This window comes from Homarus americanus, unplaced genomic scaffold (genome assembly GCF_018991925.1).
Source record: "Homarus americanus isolate GMGI-L3 unplaced genomic scaffold, GMGI_Hamer_2.0 scaffold24694, whole genome shotgun sequence".
Lineage (NCBI taxonomy): Eukaryota > Metazoa > Arthropoda > Malacostraca > Decapoda > Nephropidae > Homarus > Homarus americanus.
In genome coordinates, this window is record NW_024732780.1 from 6938746 (window position 1) to 6951391 (window position 12646).

A 12646-nucleotide genomic window follows, 5' to 3' on the forward strand; every position below is an offset into this window, starting at 1 on the left:
GACAGGTAAAGGTTTGGAGAGGTGTGGTGACCTGATGTTATGAATGTGGTAAACTACAGTATGTTTTAGGTTCATGTCTGGTGAGGGCATTAGGTTTGATTGGGATAGGTTAAATTATTAGAGGTTAGGTTAGATTAGCATAGGTTAGGTTAGCATAGATTAGGTTAGGTTAAGTTATGTTAGGTTAGGTTAGCCTCAGATAATTGTACAATATCATTTATGTTTTAGAAGGATGTGTAGTGGCTCAGGTGGTGTGTAAAATGATCAAAGAACAAACTCTGTTGTTTAGATGGATGCATAGTGAGGCAAGATGACAGTCCAGTAGTCATGCCTTGTAAGTCATTATAGTAAACCATATGTGATTTAATTGTCTATATTGACCAGCTTCTCTTTTTTCTACCTCTTAGTGACCTGGATATTGATATTGAGGATAATGGTGACGGAACCTTCAGCATCTACTACACCGTGAAGGATGCCGGGGAGTACACACTGTCCGTCAAGTTTGGTGGGCAGCCGGTTCCTGATGGCTTCTACTCCTTCACTGTGAGTACTCTATCTGTGTACTCTACTTATGTTATGATGTGTAATCTGTCTCCATATGGTCACAGACTAATGCAGAATCCATCACAGTACTAAAGTCTTGTTGATGTTGTGGGATTTTGTTTTCTCTCCGCTCTTTTAAGGACTTTTCTGTTATAGTCACGGGTGGGTGGGAGCAAGTGCCAACACAGACACTCTTCTTCATGTACTGTCAAGGGTTGCCACCATCATCAGGACACCTCTGATGTATGAACTAAGACACTTTTCTTCCCCTTAAGAACAATAATAACAGAATAATTGAAAACCCATAAGTAAAAATTTGTGTGGTTGTTGATAACTTAAATTGTGTATATGAATGAAGAAGAAATATGATTCAAGTTCTCTTATAGTAACAAAGTACAGTGGTAGAATCTGCATTAAGAACAGACATGTGCACAGGTAGGGCTCAAGGGGGGCCAATTACGAAGTGCTCTCCTCGATGGTGTTTTTTTTTTACCACTCATCAGTAACAAGAGAGTAGGGTATCCACTAGCCATGAAAAAAAAGGCTTATCAGTCCATATTGACAACCAGTATTTCGTAAAGCAGCAGTTTGTGTGTTGCTTTTATTGTATATTAACTATATTTCATTTCAAAATTATAAAATATACCAAAATTAAAGGGACATACAGCAACTTGCATATGGCCTCAAAATGGCTCTCAAATAGATCAGCTGTAAAGGCTTGTTTTGCTTGCCTCCTCCCTCAGGGGATGGTGCCCTTTTTGCAAACTCTCACCCCCCCCCCCCATCTGACAGTTCCTGTGCACGGCTCTGATTAAGAACACAAGTTTATGAACAGTCACCCACAAAAGTCTTGTCACCTCTCATCCTGAACGACAGACCTTGATATTCAGACCTGCAAATTCGAAACATTTATGGAAGGAATGATGCGTCAGGACTTTTTTGGGTGACTGTACAGGAATGTTACTGAGGTGAAGGAGCGTGGATGCTGCTGTGTATTAAGGTAAGTGTGAAGTGAAGAAATTTATTTGTTATGGACGTGGATGATTTTTCTGTATCATATTTCGTATTTGTGCACACTGTACTGTACTGTACAGTATATGGTATATTACAGTGCTACAAGTTTTTCTTCAGTTTTTCACGGAGATTAAAATATGTTAAAGTCTATTTTTTTATGAATACGTGTACAGTAGGTGATTTTTTTTTATAAGTGCATTACAAAATGTCTGTGATTTGGAAAAACAAACAAACGAAAAATCCCACTTGAGATGGACCAATTCAAACCGAAATGCTGTTTTGTACTCTAGAATATTCCGAAGCCTCAGTATGGTGTTTAACCCTCTGAGGATGATGGTTTAATATCTTTAGAATGACAAATAAATTATTTCACAGATTATAGTTTAACCCTTAGAGTATGATGGTTTAACCCCTGGGGAATGGTAACTTAACCCTTCATCCTGAAAGAATTAAACTGAAAGACTGACCTAAGCCCTGACAGCGAGCGTTTGTCAATTATCAAGTAAAAACACGTGTAATATAAAGTGTTTTATGTTAAAAAGCGTGTTTGTGTTTGTTGCTTCAGCCGTTTACTGTTACTTTTTCCACTTGTCTTGCATCTCGCCGACCTACCTTATCTTCTTTTGAGGTTCTGGTTTCCTTTGATCGTCCGTGTGTGGAAGTGGAAAAAGAGGACAGATAGTTGCTAGTTAGTTAAATACTTTGGTAAGACTTCACGGTTATCCCAGACAACTACATACAGTACATCAGTGGTGGTGGGAAGAGGAGGAAGGCAGGCATGTGTGTTAATAGTGGGTGAATAAGTGTCTCATTGACCAGTATCTGTGTAAAGGTGACAAGCGCCTCTATTGTAATGATTTAACGCATCAATGATAAATATACCGAACTATATTATCTTCAAATTTAGGATTGGTGGCGATATATAATGTACCCTTTTGGGGATAAATTTTGCATGCATGATAGTTACGACACAAAGTCCTTGAATATGTTAATTTCCTTAATGTATTTTTACACTTCATCTGTCACATGACTGGGAAGGGGGGGGTGGAGGGGGCATCATCGTCACCTGTGTTGTTTGTGGGTCTTGTGTCTGTCAACTTGTGCTGCATTCTCCTTATCCTGAGATGTTTGTTTATGACTTAATTGTGCATAACTCTATGAGGTTTTTTATTAGTAGGCTGTGAGATCATTTGTGTTTCTCAGGCTTGTACAGTATTTAGTATTGCAACACCAGTTCTTAGTCATGCAACACTGGTTTTTATTAGCGTCATATATTAGGTAATAAAGTAGATAGAGACAGCAGCAAGGAGGAGGAGAGGTGGGAACTGTTGGAACGCACCGAGAGATTATGTCACATGTCTAAAGTTTATTACTAGACGAGCACTTAAATAACTTTAAGAGTCCGACCTTCAGCGTTTTAGATGTTATCACCAACTTAAACTTATGAGGTGTGGCACAGAACAGGAAGGTAAGTCAACCCAACCAGAACTTCATTTCCTTTAATTTTCTTATTGGCTCAAGTTATGGTGAAGCTGTACAATTATTTACATATTAATGAACATTTAATTTTTAACACTGCAAATAACTTGATGTTTTAGGAAGTTTTATTGGTAACACTGCAGATGAGGGACCTTTTTGCCGCTTATTATGTCAATTATTTAGTAAGATATAAGTCAGACATATCGTTAAGGGTGATGAGGATGTTGTTTTTTCTATAACTTTAGGCCTATTACACTTTGCCCAAATAATTAAGACCTCTGTGACTCACTTTAGGGATTGATAAAGAGTTTTTTATTTCATAGATGTATCGGATAAAATGTAACTACACGGTAATGAATATAAATGCACCTCTAAACTGAGCAGGAGAACTGTAACAGAATACCAGTAGGTGTCTTGCTGTAATGTTGTTTACGTACAGTTAGTGCTTGTGTGTCCCAGAGGCCTGATAGCCCATTAGGGACATTCCAGATAAGATACAACGTACTGAACATTGTGTTAAGTGTTTAGTACACAAGGAGAAGTTGTGGTTGGCACTGCATCCAGCTGCCATCACTTCCCTACTAGTAAAGTCAGGTTCCTTTACATAGCTGGGCCGATCATGTGAACATTAGCCCCTTAGCTTATCTCATCTAATGTTAACTGAATGGGGTTAGGTTAGGTTATATTGTGTATGTTATATTAGATCAGGTTAGTTTAGGTTATGTTGTGTTAGGTTAGATTAGCATTAAGGTGGTTAATTTTAAAGGGAAATGAGCTGGGTCTAAACTTCACGTGATCACATAGTTGATTGGACTGAGGGAGGGAGGGAAGGGGGGGGGGGCTTGGCAAGACCCAGTGACATTTGGAGAAAAAACAAGCACTATAACCACTAAGGGTAGCTATTATATACCCACATATCATACATACAATACTGAACAATTAAATAATCAGATAAGAATACGTACTGTACTGCAATCAGAAATAAGGGCACAGGATGGCAAAAAAAAAAAAATTAACCTAAATGTCTCGGATTCTGAAAAGAGGCGTAATGGCAAATAACTAAGAGAAGAGAATGAACAAAAAATGTAAAAAAAAAAATTGGCTTCTGTTTAAATATTTACTTAAAAAAACATTAACTAGGAAATCCGTCTGTAATCTTGTTGCTGAGCCCCAGACAAACTTCAAAAGGACTGTATATATTCCCTACTGATATAGATAGCACACTCCCTTCCCTTCCCTGACACCTGTATGGGAGGACAGACGAAAAGAAAGGAAGAGAAAAAGAGAGTATGGGGATAAAGAAGAGAGGGGGAGGGTCGAGAAGAAGGGAAAAGAAGAAAAGAACATGGAAAGTTAGATAGAGAAGAGGAAAGGGATAGGTATTAATAGGGGAGGAAGAGAAGAGAGTAGAGAAACAAAGGTGGAGGAATGGAGAAGGGGGAAAAGAGGGAAAGAAAATGGGGGTGAGGGAAAGAAGAAGAGGAAAATTAGAGAAGAAGAAGAACAGACACAGACGAAAGATATGTTTAAAGATGAAGAGGAGAGAAGTGAGGGGAGTAAGAGAAAATACCGAAAGAAGCATCAATGAAGAAGGAAACAACATGGAGTCTGAGAAATATATAAATAGATTTGATATTTTTCAACACAACTAAGAAAAAAAAAAAAACCCACGAAAAGTAAACATTCAGGTCACTGCTGCATACAATATCTACTTAAACTTATTTTAATTAACATAAATATTTAATACGTCAATCAGATGTATCAATAAACTAACGTACGGTACACTTCCTAACAGTCAAATAGGTAGGTAGATTAACACATTACTGATTCTTATTGGTTTAATTATAATAATAATAATATATGTTTATTTATTTTTAACCTCAAGTAAGGGTTTTAAGGCCTAGGGGGGAAGGGGTGTCTTTCCATCTACACCTTCCTAGGGGACCTTGAGGGGTGGGTGACAGTAGTGGTGATGGTGGTGTTGATGGTGATAGTGGTGTTGATGGTGATAGTGGTAGTGGTGTTGATAGTGGTAGTGGTGTTGATAGTGGTAGTGGTGTTGATGGTGATAGTGGTAGTGGTGTTGATGGTGGTAGTGGTGATGGTGATGGTGATGGTGGTGTTGATGGTGATAGTGGTGTTGATGGTGATGTGGTGTATTGATGGTGATAGCAGTAGTTGTGTTGATGATAGTGGTAGGTGTTGATGGTGGTAGTGGTGTTGATGGTGGTAGTGGTGTTGATGGTGACTGTGTGTGTAGTGGTTGATGGTGATGGTGATGAGTGGTGTTGATGGTGATTGAGTGGTGGATGGCATTGTTGATGGTGTGTGTGTGTGTGTGATGGTGATTGAGTGGTACTGGTGTTGGTGATGGTAGTGGTGTGTGATGGTGTTGATGGTGATAGTGTGTGGTGTGGTGTTGTGGTACAGTGTGTGTAGTGTTGATGGTGTTGTGTGGTGGTGTTGATGGTTGGTGGTGTTGATGGTGATGCTGTGTGTGTGGTGTTGATGGTACAGTGTGTGTGGTGTTGATGGTGATAGTGGTAGTGGTGTTGATGTGTGGTAGTGGTGTTGATGGTGATGGTGGTAGAGGTGTTGATGGTGATAGTGGTGTTGATGTGTGTGTGGTGATGGTGGTACAGTGTGGTGTGGTGTTGATGGTGCGGTGTTGGTGGTGTGGTGTTGATGGTGATAGTGGTAGTGTGGTGTTGATGGTGATAGTGGTGTTGATTGATGATGCAGATGGTGATAGTGGTGTTGGATTGATGATGGTGTTGGTGATAGTGGTGTTGATTGATGATGGTGTTGGGTGATAGTGGTGCTGATGGTGATTGTGGTGTTGATGGTGGTAGTGGTGTTGATGGTGGTAGTGGTGTTGATGGTGATAGTGGTAGTGGTGCTACGGTGATAGTGGCGTTGATGGCATTATGGTGCTGATGGTGGTAGTGGTGTTGATGGTGATAGTGGTGTTGATGCAGATAGTGGTAGTGGTGTTGGTGATAGTGGTAGTGGTGTTGATGGTGATAGTGGTGTTGATGGTGATAGTGGTATGGTGTTGATGGTGACAGTGGTGTTGATGGTGGTAGTGGTGTTGGCTGGTGATACTGGTAGTGGTGTTGATGGTGATAGTGGTAGTGGTGTTGATGCAGATAGTGGTGGTGTTGATGGTGATAGTGGTAGGTGTTGATGGTGATAGTGGTAGAGGTGTTGATGGTGATAGTGGTGTTGATTGTGATAGTGGTGTTGATGGTGGTAGTGGTGTTGATGGTGGTCGTGGTGTTAGTGGTAGTGGTGTTGATGGTGATAGTGGTAGTGGTGTTGATGGTGATAGTGGTGTTGATTGATGATGGTGTCGATGGTGATAGTGTGTTGATTGATGATGGTGTTGGTGATAGTGGTGTTGATTGATGATGGTGTTGGCATGCGGTGTTGATGGTGATTGTGGTGTTGGATGGTGGTAGTGGTGTTGATGGTGGTAGTGGTGCTGTTGGTGCATTGTTGCGTTGATGGTGGTAGTGGTGCTGATGGCATTGCGGTGTTGATGGTGATAGTGGTGTTGATGGTAGTGGTGCTGATGATAGTGGTGTTGATGGTGATAGTGGTGTTGATGGCGGGAGTGGTATGGTGATGACAATGGTGTTGGAAGGATGGTGATAGTGGTGTTTACAAGTTGTTGTTTTTATTTACCCACAGCACTGAATTATCTGAATGGCTGGTCTGTTCTTGTGTTACCCTTCCTCACATGCATCCCTGGTCAGTACTTCGAACTTTGGGGACATTGGGAGCGATTACTGCTTACAAAAATATCTTAAAACTGATGTTATTTAGTTCCCATCTTCGTGTGTGTCTCTCGAAGCTTCTAACACCTGTATTTGACCTATTCTTGGTTGAATCGACTTAATGTTTACTAATACAGTTGACCTTTAGTGTTTACCTCACGCTGTAGGTAAGATGGGTGTATCCAAGGTTCAACACTAATAAAAGAATTCCTGTGGGGCTTATCTCCTGGGAGGGGGAGGGGGGGGGTAGAGCAGGTGTGGAAGACGGACACACACAGTTGTGTTGTGGTAATAGGAACGCGAAGTACCTTTTGCTGGTCTCTCTCCTGCCTCTCCTGCTTGGCACCACTGCGTGTGTGTGTGTGGGTGGGTGTTCGGTATACGGTGTGTACTCTCTAATAGATGCACTGTAAACATTATATATATACTGTAAATGACTTAAGCCAATAGGAACAGTCTATTTAAAACATTCTGAGCCAATAATAGGAAGAGTTTTATTTAAACATTGAGCCAATAGGAAGAGTTTTATTTAAACATTTTGAGCCAATAGGAACAGTCATTTAAACATTCTGAGCCAATAGGAAGAATCTCTCATTTAAAACATTGAGCCAATAGGAAGAATTTACTTAAACATTTGAGCTAATAGGAAGAGAGTCTCATATAAACATTCTGAACCAATAAGAACAGTCTATTTAAACACTCTAATAGCAAGTCTTATTTATACATTCTAATAGGAAGTCTCTATTTAACATTCTGAGCCAATAGTAACAGTAATTTAAACACCAATAATATCAGTAGTCTTGTTTTAACAGATACATTCCTAATTATTTTAAAGTTTCATCTCAGAATTACATACTTATTATCCTGGAGATTATTGTTTGTTTGTTACAGGTGAATTTAGAACCATTTTATTGTTTACCATTGTTTGTTAAATTGTTTACCTATTTTATCCTGATGAACCAATGTGATCTTTAATGATAGTTTGAAGGCAGACAGACAGAGATAACTCATAAAGATCTCAAAAGGCAGACGGTCAGATAATCAGTTTTCTTTAATATATCGCGAGTTTAGGATCGTTTTCTTTATAGGGCAACGGGACTAAATAAGTAGTGCTTATGATTATATGGTTATGATTAATGTGTAAAATAAGCAAGGCGGTTGATTATGACTAAAATTTGTGTGTTAATCAGGTTAAGTGGTAGAATATGACTCAGAGTTGTGTATAAATAAGGGTAAATGTGCATAAAGTACAGCAACAATGGAATTCTGGAAAAAAGTCTTTCTGGTGAGTTTTGATGCAATTAGTTCAAATCTGACCTTCGTTTTTGTCAGAAATCACTCGTTTGTGATTTAACCCCCCCCCCCTCTCCACATAATAGTTTTATCGATTGCGTGTTCTGAATTCCCGGTACTTTGTGCTTGCTAACTTAGGTCAAATTTCACTTATGCACCGGTCTTTGTTGGGTTATTAGAAATTTGTTTTCCGACGTTATTTGATGAGTTTCGAATGAATTTGTTATTCATTTCAGCTGGAAATCAAGTTTTTGAGACCCCCCCCCCACTCATCAATCTTAACAAATTTTTTCTCGAGTAAATCACATAAATTAAATACCAACCAACCAACCAAACCAAACCTAACCTGACCTAACTTAACACTATTTTTCTGATGAAACTCTTCAATTGACGTAAAGTAATCTCTATCACAATGTCGGCACAGCTCTTTCCACCTGTTCAGCCATATCTGGTTATTGTGGTACTGAAAAATCAAATCTCCACTCCCGACGCACCCACGTATTGTTCGTTGGCTAAGACAAAAAACTCTTGCTCAATTATAAGTCCCCTATCGCTATAGCCAATAACTCCCACACCATCCGCCGCCACAAGAGTTGTAGACGCTAAGCCAACACACATGTAAGGAGCACTGTGTGATGGGTGGTCAGACCTCTGTGAGACGTGAACGGCGACACTTGTGACTGACCAAATATAATATTGGAAAAATTAATATTTCGGTTATCTTTAATTTCCGGCGGAAAAATCATAAAAGAAAAAGGTCTTAGAATTGTCTAAACATTATGAAGAACATATTAATAGCGAGAGAAAGACTGGTACATGATTGAAATTTCACCCAAACTTATACCATGTAACTAAACTAAACCTATCCTAACAACCTAGTCGGGAGCTCGGACCCCGGTGATCACCTGGGAGGGGGCTTCGCTCCCATACGCCCAAACGCTATTTAATAACCCCAGAATCGCGTGGTCAGCCTCCACGAGAATATAAATAGCTGTTAGGGTATTTATTACCTTACTCTGAGTCGGGGACCAGAATACGTCGTGAGTTCTCTCAAGTTTCCTAATTTTTAGAATGAAATAATATGACAAACTTACAATAATCGAAACCACATCCAGCACGTTATGGCTCCATGACCATGTTGCAACTGATTAAAAACTCCCGCGTCTTAGCACTCACGCCGAATATTGAACGCTAATCGGTTGAATCAAAAGTTAAGATTTTTTATTGGATTTGATTGGCTGCTTCCCTCGGCACTTCATTATTATCAATTTGCGACGGAAGTGTAATTTAAGAAAATGATTATAGAGAAAATAGTTTATCGATTGAGTAGTGAATTGTGTAGTTATGTGGTTGCTGTAAACTGCATCATTACCTTGGATGGGGGGGAAATAAGTGTCATTATCAGGTCTTTTCACTGAGGTGTCCCTTTACTAAAAACAGAAGATATGTGAAACGCGATGATTTGCAATGTTTAAGGTTATTATATGATACAGGAATAAGACACTGGCAGGGAGTCACACAGAGAGGTACTGGGAGACGGGTCTGAGACAGGCTAATGGTGACGGGTACTGGGGGACGGGCAGAGACAGTTTTCTGGTGACTGGTACTGGGGAACGCACCAGAAGTCTCTTAGGTGACACGGTTGGCTCGGGGCCACTTCTCACATACCTTTCCATTGATCATGTTAATCGTGTTGGTTTAAGCTTTAATTGTTGACGTGGTTCTGGTTTAAGGTTTAGCAGTGTCACGGCGGGCAATAAATATTATGTTGAGTTTTAAGTTGACCTGAAACATTGTTGTTGTTAGGTAGAGCGAATCCTTGTGGATGGTTCGAATGTCTCTTTTACACAGGATCTCTTAGCATCGTTCTCAATGCTTCAACACACAGAGGTCTTTATGCATCGTCTACAGTACCGTCTAAACATCGGTCTCAAATCATGGTTTCTTTATTAAACGAGCTAGTAACATTTATGAAAGGTTGTAGCTATTGATATTATAATGTATCTCAATATGTTAGTATTGTACAAAGTTATTGTCTTTTATTTGCTAAATATTGGGGAAATTAGGCGGTAAAGTTAATTGAAATAAAATAGATTCTACCTCCAGCTGTTGATCGTCATTTGTTCTTTCTCTCAAGGAATCATTATACAGATTCTCAAAGATTCGTAAAATGAATATTTCTCGTACCTGAAGGTGTAAGAATGTACCTAACTGTTTGACTGAAGATAAAACACGAAAATAACATCGTAATTCCACCAAGACTCTACCATAACTTCATAACTTCACTTAACATCAACAAGGCGAGAAAATTAAAGTAGAGAATATTTTCGTAAATGTTCTGTAACATAATTTTGTCTCCTATCTGGTGTTTAAGTTAACATATCTAGTTAAGGTAGAGTCTCGCTGTATGTTCATTAATTTTGTGTTTTATCTCAAGTCGACCACTCGGGAATCTTCTCACACCTCCAATAAACTCAGTAGGAACGTTTATGAACATGACCTAAAGTGTGTTATTGGAGTAGTCAAGCCAACACACTACTCTAAATATTCTCGTGGGGTAAATGAGGGGACAGTCTCCCGGAATTAGCCCAGACATTGAATTCTGTAACTTGGCTTGACCTTGCGTGGCCTTGGTGTTAGTGCTGTGGTATATATATGAACGTCTCTGTGCTTCGCCTTGCACGAGATGTAAAGAGGGTGCCCAGTTAACTAGCCCTTGAGTATACTAAGTGACAAATCTGATATCTGAAATCTCAATCGGTATTAAATTTTCCCTATATAAGATCCTATGGAGACGTGATATGCAGTTATCTGAGTTTAAATTCGTTTTTTTTTTACATTTTACAGTGACGTGAATTATTATATTTTACATTACCAACTGTTCATTTGAATGTATATTTTATTGTTTTTCCTCTGCCTTTTGAATTTATTTATTTTATTATTGTATATTTGTTAGAGCGTGTGTATATTTTGGTTGTTTTGATATACCGGAAGTAATGACAGTTGTTTCTTTGTTCAGTGAAAAATGATTTCTTAAAGTTTCTATGTTATGGAGGGTATTTACACTGGTATTTAAAACAAATTCATTGACGGACACTTGGAAAGAATTAGTTTGCTAAATCATTGTCAAGGAAATATCCTTCCCTCCGTGGCGCGAGAAGCCTTTCTTCCAACACGACAAATTACTGGAACGTGAATGAAATATTTGGACCAATGGGCCATCCCTTCAAAAATTATTTCAAAACTTTTATTGTCGCCAGTGTTAGTTGATTGTGCTGAATAATGATAAGTTGAGCAAAGTTATAATATATTTTTATTAAGGTAATGTAGTGCGATTTATTGTTATTAATACCGTTGATAAAACAGTTTCCTGCGCCCGTTGTAAGATTTATGCCACCAAAACGTCACTATATAGTGTACAGTAAGTACCTCGACGACTGTTCCTGTCATCTCTTATGCTGCCACGACATTTAAATAATTTTATTATAAAAAAATTAAACCTAAAACTTATGATGTTATGTGCCGTTCAAACCTTAACAAACCTTCATAACCTACCTATGTGTGGGTTTACAATCTGCAGTTATATATATAATCACAGAAGAGGCCTACAGCAAAAGTGTAAATATGATAACGTGGGTTTCTCTAGTTATTATTAGGCTTCCTCGTACCAACTGTAGATGCAGTACACTGCTTCTCGCGGAGGAACAGGGTAACTAACACAAGACGAACTTTCCAGTGCGAAGAATTTTTGTGGGCATAGCGGAGGGGAAAAAATCCCCCGAATAGAAGTTATAATTACCCACTAGTCATTATTACCATGGCATAAATTTTGTGCCAGTACGAACCTATATTATTCTCCGATATTATTTTTATATGGTGCCCCTCAAATGAAATAATGGCGAGAAGTAGTCAACCGTGATACTATACACCAATTTCTTGTTAGGGTTGGCAAACAGCGAGAAAAAAAAACGATGGCGGGGAGAGTTTAGGTGTTGGCGCCAAAACGCTAAGAGAGATAAATTTTGTGGATCAAGCGAGCACCTTAGTTACTGAGGAATATTTTTAGATACTCCCGTGACTTGATAGATCGTTGGCCATTATTTTTTTTTGTCAATGTTAATTCTAGTATACTTGTATACTGTTTTAGTGTTATTTAGTTATTTAGTAATATATATCAATGCTCATTTGTCCTGATAAATATCTGACTAGATTTTGATATTGTACCCATTGGGGTTGAATGTGCGTTTTTTTTTAAATTAATTAATTCAAAATTCACTTTCTTTCTTTTTGGTCCTTGTAATAGACCTGTTGTGGAAACTAATACTGCACTAAATTAATATCCATATGTTGTATTTTGTACAGTAGTGGGAGTTCCCATTCATTCAATTTTCGCCGATCGTATTGAACATATATGTCTAATTTCTACCTCCACTTCACTAATTGCGTTTGGTCATATATGAGAGGATAACGTTATGAGAGCGCAACATTAACCATATATTTTATGTATGATATATTACCCAGTAAACCATCACGACCGT

At 38.7% G+C, this 12646-nt stretch overlaps 1 protein-coding gene across 1 annotated transcript in view; it reads left to right on the plus strand.

Annotated features, from left to right (window-relative positions):
* LOC121869005 (filamin-A-like) overlaps positions 1–12646 on the plus strand; it is a 209885-nt gene that overhangs the window by 115193 nt on the left and 82046 nt on the right. Inside the window, 1 exon segment of the mRNA XM_042370067.1 lies at positions 408–543. Within this exon segment, the coding sequence (XP_042226001.1) occupies positions 408–543 (136 nt within the window).